The sequence below is a fragment of the Barbus barbus genome, assembly GCF_936440315.1.
Source record: "Barbus barbus genome assembly, chromosome: 8".
In the NCBI taxonomy this organism is placed as follows: domain Eukaryota; kingdom Metazoa; phylum Chordata; class Actinopteri; order Cypriniformes; family Cyprinidae; genus Barbus; species Barbus barbus.
The window spans coordinates 32,968,106-32,983,702 of NC_136736.1; the positions used below are offsets into that span (position 1 = coordinate 32,968,106).

Here is a 15,597-nt window from a genome sequence, read left to right on the forward strand (position 1 = left end):
GCAGCATTTACGTTGCGTCTCGTCTCGTTTTCGTCACGTGATAAAGGTTCGTTGACGACGATATTTAGTCACAATGTTCGTTGACGAAAGCAACACTAATGTGAAGTGCAGGGATGGGTTGGTGTCTGTATTCAGAAAGGCAAGGAAAGCAAATAACGCGTTCTAATACAATAACGGAGCCACTAAAGGGACATGGTTAGCTCCTTGCTGGCGGTAGCCTGTTACATTACAGTACATCCAATTTCACTTATCACATAAACAGAGTAAGGAGAGATGACTGAGGATGATGGCGAATGATTTACAGATCTTGAGCAGCAATGACAAGCATCTGATCTTGTAAAATGTGTGGTAAGTACTGCCACTCCATAGTATAAACAGAGTACATGCGATCGCAAATCGTGAAAGTGAAACTAAAAAACGATCGTGCATTTTAAAGCAGTTCCCAGCATATTAATAGCAGCTCCCTGATGCCCGCATTTTATTTACCCAACGATATATGTAAATAAACTTTACCCAACGATATATCTGCACGAGAAAGTATTGAAATATATATTTTCCCTGTGTTTCCTTCCTTCTGTGTGAGCTACTGAAATGAGCCGCACTGTGAAACAGCCAATGAGAGCAGAGCTCAACATTGAGCCGCACTGTGAAACAGCCAATCAGAGCAGAGCTCAACATTATTATTCATGATTCATGACCCTTCCAAATAAGGTAATAACAGACCTTTTCATTCTAGGGAGAAATCCTAGGGTTTTAAATTGACATGTAAAACCGTTTCTGGATATTTTTTGTCCTTACCTAAGCCATATACCTTCTATGTAGATATCAGAGAACAATTTAAAATATTGTATCAGTGCATTCTATGGCACCTTTAATGTTACTTGAAGAACGTTCAATCATAACGTTGAGAAAACATTGATAGAATGTTCCCCATCATCTGTAAGTTTGTTTAGCAAACCATGAAGTGTCCTGAAGGGTGTTTTTGGATATGTACCATAGTAAAATCATGGTGCTCTTTGAAGTATCTTGACGTACATGCTTATGTCAGGCACCAATGGTCAGGAATTTGCACTCAGTACGTGTCAAATTTTATCTATAGAAGCAAAAGCAGAATACATTTTTGTTCAACAGCTCTTATCACAGTATCATCACACTGCTAGTCAAAATATGAAGCAGTACAACTGTTTTGCACTTTGATAATAATAATAAATGTTTCTTGAGAAGCAAATGAGCATATTAGGATGATTTCTGAAGGATCATGTGACACTGAAGACTGGAGTAATGATGCTGAAAATTCAGATTTGATCACAGGAAAAAAATACATTTTAACATATATTCACATAGAAAACAGTAATAATTGTAATAATATTTCACATTGTTGCTGTTTTACTGTATTTTTGATCAAATAAATGCAGCCTTGGTCAGTCTTCTTTCAAAAACATTGATCTAGATCTCTCTCTCTCTCTATCTCTCTCTCTCTCTCTGTCTGTCTTTTTGTTTGTTTGTTTGTTTGATTTAGAGCAGCTCAAACGCTGTCACGCAAGGCCAAATGAAGCCACAGGTGATCCGAGCTGCGATCGATCCACACACGGATGTGAAAACCTGATTAACTGATGCTCTGACCGAGGTGCAGCTGTGTTGATGAAAGAACCGGGAAAGCTCTTTTCATGCTTTTTCTACTTGAGGTGGACGAAAAGAGTGTTTGTTGTGTTTTGGACAGGTCTTTTTCGAGCGCCAGTGCTGAAGCACAGTTTTTGTGTGTTTAGAGTCGAGATGGAAATAACTCCGTTCTGGCCTTTAGCAATTCCTTTTGTATTTTTAAGCACCCACTAACTAAATAAATTTATTATTATTATTATTACTTTACATTGAAGTAATAGTTCTTGGTTCATTTCAGTTCTGATATGAGAAAAAAATAAATCTGATTCAAATGTTAATTTGGTAACCATTCTGAGTGATTCAGCAAAGTGAGTCATTTTAGGCTTTGTAATGTTATTTGTGAGTCATTTTGATCGATTGATTAAAATAATTGGGTCATATGACTCAATCATTCATGGATATGACTACACTGGTTGAGTTGTATGTTTTTTTTATGAGTAAAACCAATAGAAAGGTGTGTTGTCTATTTATTGTCTTTCATATTTGATTCAGGCTGCAAACCACAACTTAAAAAAATGTTTTGGTGTGGAGCTGTAGATTCAGTGGTCAAGGACATTGATGGAGGCCCCGTGTTGTTCTGGAGAATGATTTAAGAACCATTAATGCATTGTCATCATTCATTACAGTATTTTTTATACAACAAGCAGCAGTTTTGATTCTTGATTTTTGAGAGAATGTGTGGGATTTTGTTTGTTTCTGTATCTGCTCTACACTACCGTCTCCTTAGACTCAAGTAATAGAAAGTCTGCTCTCAATATATAACCAAGGACCTTGTGACCCATCGACTCTGACCTACAACTGTGGGTTCACCATCAGACCGAACACCGCGGATCACACCCACATTCCCACAGATTATAATGAACAGTGATGGTGGACTATTCCACTGCCCTTCCTCCAAAATAAAGAAACATGACACTGTTTTGGAGGAGGAAATATGGAGACCTAACATTATCAGCTGTTCTTCTACACCCAAAACCACAGCAGAATGACTACAGTGACGTTATATATGAGTATTACATTGTTGTTTTCTAAAAAAGTAAAATACAACCCTGTAGTCAAGAGGAATGTTGGGAACTTCAGAAGACATTTTGGACATTTTTTTTTTCTTGTCACACTTGTTCAGATCCTTCAGCCATGCTGATATATATATATATATATATATATATATATATGAAGAGTTCATTTGCAAAAACATATAACTGTGGACAACAAGTGGACAACCTGATCAACTTTATGCGAAGGAGATGTGTTGCACTGCGTGAGGCAAATGGTGGTCACACCAGATACTGACTGGTTTTCGGACCACCCAGACCTCCCAATACAGTAAATCTGCACATTGTAAAGTGGCCTTTTATTGTGGTCAGCCTAAGGCACACCTGTGCAATAATCATGCATCAGTTTCTTGCACAGACCGATCTTTTTGCTTCATAAGACCTCAACATGTTGACAGGAGCCACAAGTATTAAAAAAAGCCTCTACATGCCTCTACATTTTTTTTTTGACTCTCAAGTGCCAGTAGCCACTGATTTGCATTTTAGTGAATCACAAAATACCACACTTTCCACAAAAGAATGAATGAATGAATGTCTTTGTTATACTACTGAAAAACAAGTCACCTACATATTAGTAAATTAACAGCAATATTTTACATTTTTCGGTGTGAACTATCCCTTTAAGATCGTTTTAAAGAGAACACAAAATATGATTTACTTTATTAGTTAGTTTGGTGTTTGGTCGCTGTGTGTTTCTGTGCAGGTTTTCAGAAAATCAATGAACATGCAGATGGACTCCAGTTGAACCTGATTCTGATTCAAGAAATGTACTCACTTTTGGATGGATTTTATTTGATCTGTGTGGGAGCAGCATTAAAAGCACCGCTTGGTGTCATTTGTCTCAAGACCTCGCAGCCATTACATCACGTTGAATAACACTGCGGCGTCATTTTTCATCGAGCCAGTTCTGCCGATTATGTATTCAACCCTGGGCTGCAACAGTCTGAGGGCAGTGAAGATGAATAACCTCTTAGTAATTAACTGCAGCATCCGTAAGACCATGTGTTATGTGTCCCGTCACACGAGCGCTGCAATTATCTATTTAAAAGCTCAGGCGTAAATCAAGTGTTAAACATAGTGCCGTCACCTTTAAACTCGCAGCATCCGCCAAAGCCAAAGCTCCTCTTGAGGCCTGCTTGTTTGGACTTTTTATTTAAGCAAAATGCATTGAATAAATTCATAAAACCGCTCGTTTGGAGCGTCAGCCCTTGGCTATCATAATGTACGCATCATTGCTCTGGCGGCAATGTGCTCTTCCTGTGCAACCTTCATTAACTGCGGAATGAGACTAAAATGTGTTCTTCAATTATAAGAGTATCGCCTCGAGTTATACAGTTTCAGTGAACGGTAAACGATGAAAACTCATATTTAGACATCTGCACTCAGCATTTCATAACTTTGAATGTTGAGTTATATTTCAGTATGAGGGGTTAAACGAATGGGCCGTGAGAAATACAAGCTGTTAATTATCAGTGAAAAAAGATCATCCTTAAGTTTGTAAAAAGCACTACAGTCAGTAATAAAATACACACTTTTGAAATCATCAGCGTTATTTTAGGATTTTGTTTTTATAAATATTTTATTAATATTAATGTTAAATTCCTTAAACATCTTACCTTTCAGTATGTAAAACAGGCTTCAGGCTTACCTATATTTTCAAGAACATTAAATATTATTTATTTCTTTAGTACAAATAGTACTTTATTCACTTTTGAAAGAATCAGTGATATTTTATTATAGTTTTTATATACTGAATATTTTGAATTAGCTTTGTATGTTTTCAAGTTTCATTGTATTTTAGTATATTTAAAAAAATAATAATATTATGTGCTATTGTGTTTATTATTTAAATATTATATTTAGGTTTAATTTATTTTATTTCAGTTTAAGTTTGTTCAGTTTTTACTTTCTGTTTCCTGTTTTAATTTTTTTTTAATAATATAAAATAATATTCTTTTCAATAATATAAAATATTCTTTACTACTTAAATTAGAAAATAATAAGAAAATAGTGTGTGTGTTTTTTTTTTTTCTTCTTTTTCATCCTTCGATGAACAAAAATCTTTTAATAGTTTTGGTTAGCGGTAATAGCCCTGGTCAATGTAGATATTTTTTTATTAGAAAATTATAGATAGATTTAAAGGACTAAATGGTTGCTAAGGTGTTTGTGATGTGTTGATGGGTGTTGCTAGGTGCTAGCAGGGTGTTTTGAATGGTTCTTAACATCACAAACTTACATTAATTAGCAGTGTGTCTCAGATTCTGTTGACTGATTTTGTTTTGAATCCAGAACATTCCTTTAAATCATGCATTTTTATTTACTTGTGCATTTGATTGTTCAAAGTATGACACTTTTCAAAATTTAATAATGACTCATTATCTATGCTTGCCAATGACAAGCGTTCTCCAATGTATCTGACACAAACCAACAATGTCCTACATAGCCAAGAACAGCTTGTTTCCTCGTATTTGTCAAGCTTGTATCTGAAAGGAAATGATTAAATGTGCATGAAGAGTTTGTGTGTCTGTATGCATGTTAGGCTTGCTGTACGTCACTTTCAGAGAAGTTTTGTGGGGTCTTGAAGACAGCAAGTTTATTTAATAAGTAGTTGGGAGAAAGAGAGAAAGTTTCACCTTTTTGTCCGTTGCCCTTTACCTGACAGCCAAGATAAACGAGCCGGTGCGCAGAGAGGTACAAGAGCGCAAACACATGTTTCTGTTTGCCAAGCCGTGCAGACTGACGGCCACAATCCTTATTTATTGGCCAGCATAATGCAGAACCTTGACACATTACAGGGAAAACATGTACATGGATTGACTCTACTGGTGGGCTGAAGATTGTGGAAGTTTTATGGCTTTTAAGAGTGGAGATTAAAGAACACTATAGGGCCTTTCGCACCGCGGGAACCTTTTCATAGTACTCAAACTAATTGTGGAACTACCCACTTTTTGGCGTGTTCGCACCACGGGAACTAAGAACGGTTTTAGTTCCAGGAACTCTGTTTGCAGGAACTAAATTAGCTCCTACTTCAGAGTAGGGTCTAAAACAGTTCCAGGAACTATCCGTGACGTAAGTGTATGCTGATTGGCTAAACGCGTACGAAAACGCCCTCACCCGCCATGATTTAAAACACCATGGTGTGAGGTGGCTGATTAGGTCTTCTGAATGGTTTGCTAGGGTGTTGCTAGGGTGTTGCTAGGCAGTTGTTTGGATGTTCTGAGTGGTTGCTAGAATGCTCTCGCTTGTTGTTGATGCTCTTGTTGGCATTTGTTAGGTGGTTTCTAAGGTGTTGCTAAGGACTTTTTTGTATTTAGAAACAAAGCACACAATTCTCCATTCAAACTCTATTTAGTTTTATTGCTGTCGAGAAGAAAAAGATGCGTTATTAAAGGAATCTCATTGGTGATTGTTCTTCTCCCTGAGGTATTTTAAATATCTGTTTGTCCTCGTAGTATTTTTTATTTTTATATAGAATGGTTATCTGCTGTGCGTTTGTCATGCTCTTTTCTTCTTGTTTCTATCTCTGCATCTTCCAGTAATCTCTCCCTGATCTCAAGACTCACTGCAAAGCAGAGCAGATAAGAGGAGAACTTCTTTTTGTGCACTTTTTCTCTTGACAGCCTCTCTGAAGAAGGCCACACATATTGTCTATGTTCAGCATACAATGCTTGAATACTGCTTACATACACACACACTGCAGCTAAATTCGTTTGCCAATTCATTTTTGTGCTGAATCCTGTTCTGTACACACAGCTCGTTTATGGGAATGACAACCGCATTCTACAACCAAACTGACTGAAAAATGCAGTGTTGCCAGATCTTAGTTGAAAAAAATTAAATAAAAACACCAGTAAGACCAAGCCCACTAAAAGGGGTTATTTTAGCACAATTCTTAACCCCACCCCAGAGCTCACTCATTTTCAAAGCCTGGCTACAGCCATAATATTGACATCTGGTCGAGAATATGATTATCGGCCAATACTGATCTGCGGTTGATCGATCGTAGCATCCCTACAAATGCGTACACATATATATATATATATATATATATATATAGTTTATTTACATATATTAATATTACTTTATTTTTAATTCATCATTTGTTGAGACATTAAATATATTTAAATATTAATATTGTACCAAACATGTGTTATATATTTTTGCAAACTTTACTGCAGCAATTTTATTGCTAAAAGAACATAAAACATTTTTATTTAATTTAAAATCCTTTATTATTTAATTAGATTTTATTTACATATAGTACAGATATTTAAATATTAAGATTGTACTAAATATATATTTTTTCCAAACAATTATTGCAGCAATTTTTGTTCATTATTTTTAGTATTTTTTATATTGATAATGTATTTGTATTTTTTTTTATGTATTTTTAGATTTTATGTATTTTAATTTTCCTTTTTAATTAATTTTATTTTAATGTTAATTTGTGTATATTACATTTTTTGAGATTTTATTTATTGCAGATAATATCTGAATAAATTAAGATATTAGGGTCAAATCAAATTAAATCCTCAAGCCAAGGAAAAATACTCTACCACAACCACAATGCAATGTACCAATTCTGCAATCTTACTCCTTCAATCTGTTACACTCTACGGGATTTCAGTTTTGTTATCTTCAATATTTAATGTGCCTTTCATTGTTGAGAAAAAAAAAATGTCTCAAGAGACGTTCTCATCCATAGGCATGTTGTGATAAGACGGATAGACATCACTGCCAAAATATCCCGTGTCCCTGCTGATTGTTCCACGTCAATCAGTGGCCATCGGAATAACACACAGCAAAGAAAAACTCCTGCTTCTGTTCCCTGGTGGCTTGGACCAAAGAAAGAGCATCAGATAACCTTATATTGGGATGACGCCATACTGTTTCCCGAAACCAAACATTTTTCTCATTCTTTCTCTTGCTCATTTTTCCTCCCTGTTTTTGTCATTCCTCTCCGATGCCGAAGTAATTTAACTGAAGTAGATAAAGTGGAGTAGAGCGATCCACTGTGATTCCTTGTTTGAGACGTTGTCTTCTCAGCCCAGCTCAATAAATTGGATCAACAGAATGCAGATGTGTAGAGACCAGCAGCTCTATGATTCGTATCAATGAGGAAATAATTGCGGACACTAGCCGGAGATCCGGAGATGTTGTCTCAATTCCTTGTGCGGTATTGATGTTTGGTGTAGAATAATAAATCGCATCGACCTTTGCTGAGCTTTTTTGACATCTGATCATCCCTCTTAGTTACGAAATACAGGATAGAGTAGTTTGGTCCAGCTCTAAGATGGTCTTAACTGGTTTTGTCACAAGCTGAATGTTGGTTATTATAACAGATCTCACCAATAAGATGGTTTTAATTCATAATTTATTGAGGCATTACAAATATCTAAATTAATAATAATAATAATTGTTGTTGTTATTATTTTATTTTTTATTATGATGTTTGGAAATGATTATTGCAGCAATTTTTATTACAAAAAGTGTATTATTGTTAAAATAACATAATAGTAAAATAATCAAAACATATTTTATATGATGATATAATTTTGTTTTTATAAGCATTTAGTTTAGTATTATTTATCTAATATTATATTATTTTTTTATTATTTTTTATTTTTATATTTTAAATTTTTTTTATTTAAGTCTTAATATTTATGAATCTGTTTTTTATTTATTATTTAATTATTTGATCTATTTATTTTTAAGTATATATTTTTTTATTTATCAGTTTTAGTAATTTTGCTATTCCAATTTTAGCTTATATTATTTCAGATGGTTGACTTAAAAAAAAAAAAAAAAAAAAAATTAATAATATATATATATATATATATATATATATATATATATATATATATATATATTTTACATTTATATTTTTTTTTATAATAACTTTAGAATTAATTTAAGGCAGCACACACACACACACACACACACACACACAAACCATCAAAATCTGGTTACATATCCCATGCAAAACTCAGTTGCTACAGTGTTGTGGGTGGTTACTAGGGTGTTCTGTGTGGTTGCTATGTGGTTTCTTACATATCTGAATCAAAATAGTCAAGTCTCAAATCCAGATATAGCTCAGGTCTCTCCTTAAATGAAGTCTAACATATTTTTTAGCTTGTTTTATCACCTGCTGGTCCAAAATTGTAAGTCTGATTGCTTAGAAAAGTAATAACAAATTTCATTTTCCACCTTATTTTCTGTCTCACACCGTCTCACACCGGTAGCTGCAGTCCTCGGGGAAACATGCGGATGTTAGTTGGACTAGGAAGTGTTTGGATTTACTGTGGATTCCCAGTTTCATTGACAGTCTGGCGCTGCTACAGGTCTGAAAGCCTGAAGGGGTCAGAGACGGAGTGTCCTCTTCCAGAGAGACAGGCCACCGCTGAGGGACCCTCAGATGATATTGAAGCATCTTAAATGAAGACAAGGCAGCCCTTGAATCATATCAGAGATTGAACATGAGCGCCCAAGGCCATCTGCGGCTGCATGACTGAATGAGACCATACAGAAGTAAACAGAAAACTACTTTAGACTGTTTTTTATGACATGAAACATAAGAATGCAGTCTGCATTAAAAAAATAAATAAATAAATACAGTTTCTTGAGCATCAAAACAGCATATTAGAATGTTTTCTGAAGGATCATATGACACTGAAGACTGGAGTAATGATTCTGAAAATTCAGCTTTGTATCACAGGAAAAAAAAAAAACATTTTAAAATATATTCATATAGAACACAGTTATTTTAATTTGTAATGATATTTCACAATATTGCATTTTTACTCTATTGCTGAGCAAATAAATGCAGCATTGGTGAGCATAAAAGAGCAATATTCAGATACAGCCAAACCCAGTTTCAAAAGCAGACGTGAAAGTAAATTTTATTTTATTTTAAGAAAGAAAGAAAAAGGATCAGGGATGAGTGTACATTTCTCTTGTGCTAATCAACACTACCGCAGATGCTGTCTTTGAAAAATTGTTCACCAAGCAAGAATCAAATAAGATCCTAAGAATGCCATGAAGATGTTTATCCGGGTCCAGAAATCTCCCAGCTTGCTGTTTTGAATAAACATTGTTGCGTCACAAATTCAATGCATAAGTAAATAGTAAGTACTAGGGGTGTGCGATATGACGATTTTTGATCGTGGACGATAAAAATGTCTCCACGATCTGCTTTTGAAGAAATATCGTAGTATCGCGCTACCGCGCACATTGTCAAATACAGTTCTGGCGCCGCCGTCTCTATATACTGTACAACACGACATACAGCAGTAGAGTTACTCAGACAGGACACTGCACTTATTCGCGATCGCAAAAGTACATTATTTGCATACAAGCCTTGCTGGTTAAATGTTTAATTCGCGCGCTGGTCTGACGTGCGCTTGTTCTGAGCGCATACACCTGAAGCACGCGCACTAAAACGCCTGTCTAACAGCACCTGATTACTCAACTAAGTTATATTTTGCGCTAATACTGTCAAAACACACAAGGTTTACATACAGACTGAGTTGGTTATCTCTAAAATGAAAGTAAATAGTTAAGAGAGAAACGGATGCGTGCCTGTATATTAGATGCGTGCAGCTCTTAAAGGGACAGGACACTAAACATGCTGTCGACTGTCATTAAAGGGATAGTTCACCCTAAAATTGAATTTCTGTCATTATTTACTCAGTGGAAAACCAAACAGTTGCTGGTCCACATTGACTTTGATAGCAGGAAAGAAAAATCCTATGGAAGTCACTGAGGACCAGCAACTGTTTGGTTTTCCACCTTCTTCAAAATGGCATTTATAAATGTTCAGCAGAAGAAAGAAACTCATTCCGGTTTAAAACAACTTTTGAGTAAATGATGATATAAAAATAAAACATTATGACAGAATTGACAGACAGATGACAGAATATTAATTTGTGGGGGAACTATTCATTTAACGTTAACAAAACAACAAAACACAAAGAGAAAAATCACTCACTATTCTTGACTGAAAAACTTTAATACAGTTGCTTTAGGAATCAGTCTATCTAGTGTTTTATTTTTATATTTGTTCATTCAATTTCATTGAATGCTCTGCTAAATACACCTATTGTACCTGGAAATAAAGCACTGTTTGTTTTATTTGTATATTATGTGTATTTGTAATGTGTATCTTTGTTCTTATTTTTTAATAAGAAAAATAAAATAATGACAAAGATTTTTTATCTTCACCCACTTTGGCCTAAATATCTGCCATGCATCTTTGTCTTTCTAGTTTGGCTGTAATGCTCAGACAACTTGTAAAACCAAAATAGTAAAACTAACAAAGAATCGGGATAAAAATCGTGAATCGTGATATTTCTATAAAAAATCGTGATATGATATTTTTCCCATATCGCCCACCCCTAGTAAGTACATTCCTGCCAAGCCACTCGACATCTGGGGGCTGCTATCGGCGTCTAACGAAGAGCACTTGTTCAAGTGTGTTTCTGTGGTAACGGAAGCACTCTTCCATGATTGTCCACGTGAAAATGACTCCGTCGAGTTGCCATGTGGAAACATAAATTCGGACAGCAGACAGGCCCCGAGACCACTGGACTATAAAATTGACTTGGAGTCAATACGTGGAGTGCAATTCTGGGAGCAGGGAAAGATGTATGATCGGGGCATAAAATCAAAACGGAGATTGGCGGATAACTCGCGTACATTACGGCGAATCGCGAGGGGCCGAGCGATAGAGTCCGGATGTGATGTCTCTTATATCTGCTTAATAGCGGTTCATAGAGAGAGCTTTCCAGGAGAGAGCTCTTGTGGCGTGACAATTTTATTTGAGCTCAATCCTTAGATTGAGCTTCCTTTAAAACGTGACGTCAGTCAGGATCCACTCGTCCTAGAAACCCGAAATGCTCATTACACACAGCATGAGTCTCGTGTGCGCTCCAACAGTAGGCGTTTCTTCACCGTGGGATGCTTTTGGCACCTTGTAGATTGTCTGTCGTTCCTGTAGACTGCCGTATTGTGATGATTGGCACTCGTAAGTCACCTTTTACCCTTGCACGCGCCGTGGAGGGTCTTGTTTGCTCGTCAGTTTGCCGCTTCTGTTGGAAAAGCTGGAGAAGAGATCAGGAAAGTTCACATCCCGCCAGGCCTAAAGCAAGCAGTCGTTTAGTATCTGTTCAGAAAGACAGGAAACAGAACGAGGGTCAGCGAGAGCAGAATGAGAAAACATTTCTGACAGTGCAAATTGAGGGTCAGAAAAACAACACAAATGACAAAGATAGGAAGAAACGGAGCACAGAGAAGCACAATCACTTCTGTTTACATTGATTTCTGTCAGATGAATGTTATTGGAGTTGTCGAGCTGTTTGTTTACTTCTCAGAACAAAACAACAGTATTGTTTTTTTGCTCTACTTGATATGTATGTGGTGTTTGGGGATTGTGTTATTAGTGTTAGTGTCTGGCTGTCTGCTAAGGAAAGTGTCACTGTTACTTCTGCTCATTATTGCGGTTCGGAAATTGAACAAAGTATTAATCAGCACATAATTAATTGGTTTTAGAACAATAAATACACATAGATTAACAGTTTTGTTGAGGTGTATCAGTGCTTTGGAATGTATTGGTTTAGTGAATGACTCATGTTTTTAAAAACTGTATAAAAAAAAAAAAAAAAAAAATATATATATATATATATATATATATATATATATATATATATATATTATTTATTTTTTTTACTGTACAAAACATCAAGGTACAACCCGAATTCCGGAAATGTTGGGACGTTTTTTAAATTTGAATAAAATGAAAACTAAAAGAGTTTCAAATCGTACGAGCCAATATTTTATTCACAATAGAACATAGAGAACATAACAAATGTTTAAACTGAGAAATGTTACAATTTTATGCACAAAATTAGCTCATTTCAAATTTGATGCCTGCTACAGGTCTCAAAATAGTTGGGACGGGGGCATGTTTACCATGGTGTAGTATCTCCTCTTCTTTTCAAAACAGTTTGAAGACGTCTGGGCATCGAGGTTATGACTTTCTGGAGTTTTGGTGTTTCAATTTGGTCACATTCTTGCCTGATATTTACAGGTTTCCAGCTGCTGAAGTGTTTACGGTTGTCTTTGACGTATTTTTCGTTTAATGATGGGCCAAATGTTCTCTGTAGGTGAAAGATCTGGACTGCAGGCAGGCCAATTCAGCACCCGATCTCTTCTACTACGAAGCCATGACGTTGTAATAGCTGCAGTATGTGGTTTTGCATTGTCCTGCTGAAATACACATCATCTGGAGGGGAGCATATGTTGCTCTAAATCCTTTATATACCTTTCAGCATTCATAGAGCCTTCCAAAACATGCAAGCTGCCCATACCGTATGCACTTATGCACCTCCATACCATCAGAGATGCAGGCTTTTGAACTGAATGCTGATAACACGCTGGAAGGTCTCCCTCCTCTGTAGCCCGGGGGACACTGCGTCCGTGATTTCCAACAAGAATGTCAAATTTGGACTCGTTTGACCATAGAACACTTTTCCACTTTGAAACAGTCCATTTTAAATGAGCCTTGGCCCACAGGACATGACAGCGCTTCTGGACCATGTTCACATATGGCTTCCTTTTTGCAAGATAGAGCTTTAGTTGGCATCTGCAGATGGCACGGCAAATTGTGTTTACCGACAGTGGTTTCTGGAAGTATTCCTGGGCCCATTTAGTAATGTCAACGACAGAATCATGCTGATGAGTGATGCAGTGTCGTCTGAGGGCCCGAAGACCATCGGCATCCAACAAAGGTCTTTGTCCTTGTCCCTTATGCACAGAGATTTCTCCAGTTTCTCAGAATATTTTGATGATGTCATGCACTGTAGATGATGAGCTTTGCAAAGCCTTTGCAATTTGACTTTGAGGAAAGTTGTTTTTAAAGTATTCCACAATCTTTTTACACACTCTTTCACAGATTGGAGAGCCTCTGCCCATCTTTACTTCTGAGAGACTCTGCTTCTCTAAGACATCTCTTTTATGTTACAGACCTGATGTCAATTAACTTAATTAGTTGCTAGATGTTCTCCCAGCTGACTCTTTTCAAAATTTCATGCTTTTTCAGCCCTTTGTTGCCCCCGTGCCAACTTTTTTGAAATTTGAAATGAGCTTATTTAGTGGTTATCTATGTTCTATTGTGAATAAAATATTGACTAATGTGATTTGAAAGTCTTTTAGTTATTATTCAAAAAAAAAAAAAAAAAAATGTCCCAACATTTTCAACAAATTCGGGTTGTAGTACAATTATAAACAGAAACATAACAAGAAAAAAAAAAAAGAAAGAATATGCACAGATACAGATGTGTTGCAGGGTACTCACTGATTTTCTCCTTTATGCTTGTTTTGTTCCTGAATGAACCACTAATTTGAACAAATCTTTTGAGTGAGTGATTCATTCATTGATTTTCACATAAAGATTTGTTCCTGAATGAATGAATAAATGAATGTTTTTTTTTTTTTTAGAAATCTTTTGAGATAATATAATTTATTGATTTCTTTCATATATGCTTGTTTTTGGCTTGAATGGACCACTGTTTTGAACAAATTGTTTGAGTGAGCGATTCATTGTTTTGTCATCGATTAATTCCTGAATGAATCAGTGATTTTGAAGAGATCTTTAAGCGTATGTCTCATTGATTTTCTCATAAAGATTTGTTACTGAATGAATCAGTATTTTTGAAGTAATTGTTTAATACTTTTTTTATTATCTCATATACGCTTGCTTTGTTGCTGATTGAATAACTGTTTGAGTCTTTTAAGTGAGCGATTCAGTGATTTTCTCATATAGATTTATTCCTGAATTAATTATTCAGTGTTTCATACACTTGTTCCTGAATTTATGAGTTTTTTGGACAAATCATGCGAGTGAATGACTCAATGATTCACTCATAAAGACGGTCACTTGTCGCCACCTTTTGGCATAACAATGAAACGTGCAGAAATAATGACTGAAAAATCCACCAGCACAAAGCATTTTGATTTTAACCAGTTATATAATAGCATAGCCATGGTTTATTTGCTCACTAAATCCATTTTTATTCATATTTGTCTCTTGTTAACTTAATTTTGAACCCTGCATATTGCTATTTTAATGAAGCATGATGTACTGTATCTCTGTTCTAGATAATATAACGTTATTTATGAGGATACATGGGGTTATAGTAGTGTAGATTAAATTTCAGGCCTCTGGATTTTGACTTTGCCTTTTTGAAAGCGAATTAATCAAGTCACAGATTCATTCTTCTTTTGTGCAGCTTTTGTCACCAATGCAAATTATGAAGGCTAGAACTTGGAACCTGAATATTCTGGGCTTAGTAATGAAAAAGCAGCTTTCATATCATGATGGAGATGTTTTATAATTTTACCCAGTCAAAGCTCTTAAGAGGGTTATTAATCGACATGCTTTTTCGCCGTAGCTTGGGGTTTTTGATGGCTGTGTTGTGCTGCTATATTTCAGCTTCATGTAATTGTACTGGGAAATGGCCAAGGAGACGGCGCTGATAGATCGACATCAATAAAAAGAGTTTTTCCTGAGCTGAACGGCTACGTAACAGCAGAGAAATCAGATAATATCTGTGTCTTTGTATTCTCGCAAGTAAACGCTAAGACCCAGTGATTTGTGGGGGATCAACTGCTTGTAAACTGCAATATGCTATACTGTGAAAATAAGTACACACTTCTATTGCATTACTTCTAAGCATGTTCATGACCTCAGAGGATTGGTTTTCTGTTATAAAACAGAAGTTAGAGGTGGACGTTATCACCAAAATTATTGCATCATAGTGGAATTCATTTTATATTACAGTTACAATATCTCAGTTTCAGTATATTGCATGCTGTTTTTATTGTTTATTTT

At 35.7% G+C, this 15,597-nt stretch overlaps 1 protein-coding gene across 2 annotated transcripts in view; it reads left to right on the forward strand.

The window, feature by feature from the left end:
- Positions 1 to 15,597, forward strand: part of LOC306873471 (glypican-5-like) — a 169,954-nt gene that overhangs the window by 59,670 nt on the left and 94,687 nt on the right. Inside the window, exon 6 of one of the 2 annotated variants that reach the window (XM_079422792.1) lies at positions 1,525 to 2,116. The exons of the other annotated variant lie outside the window; for it this stretch is intronic. Within the exon in view, the coding sequence (XP_079278918.1) occupies positions 1,525 to 1,606 (82 nt within the window). The 3' untranslated portion in view covers positions 1,607 to 2,116. Of the gene's footprint in view, positions 1 to 1,524; positions 2,117 to 15,597 lie in introns of those variants that run through there. 2 annotated transcript variants of the gene reach the window in all.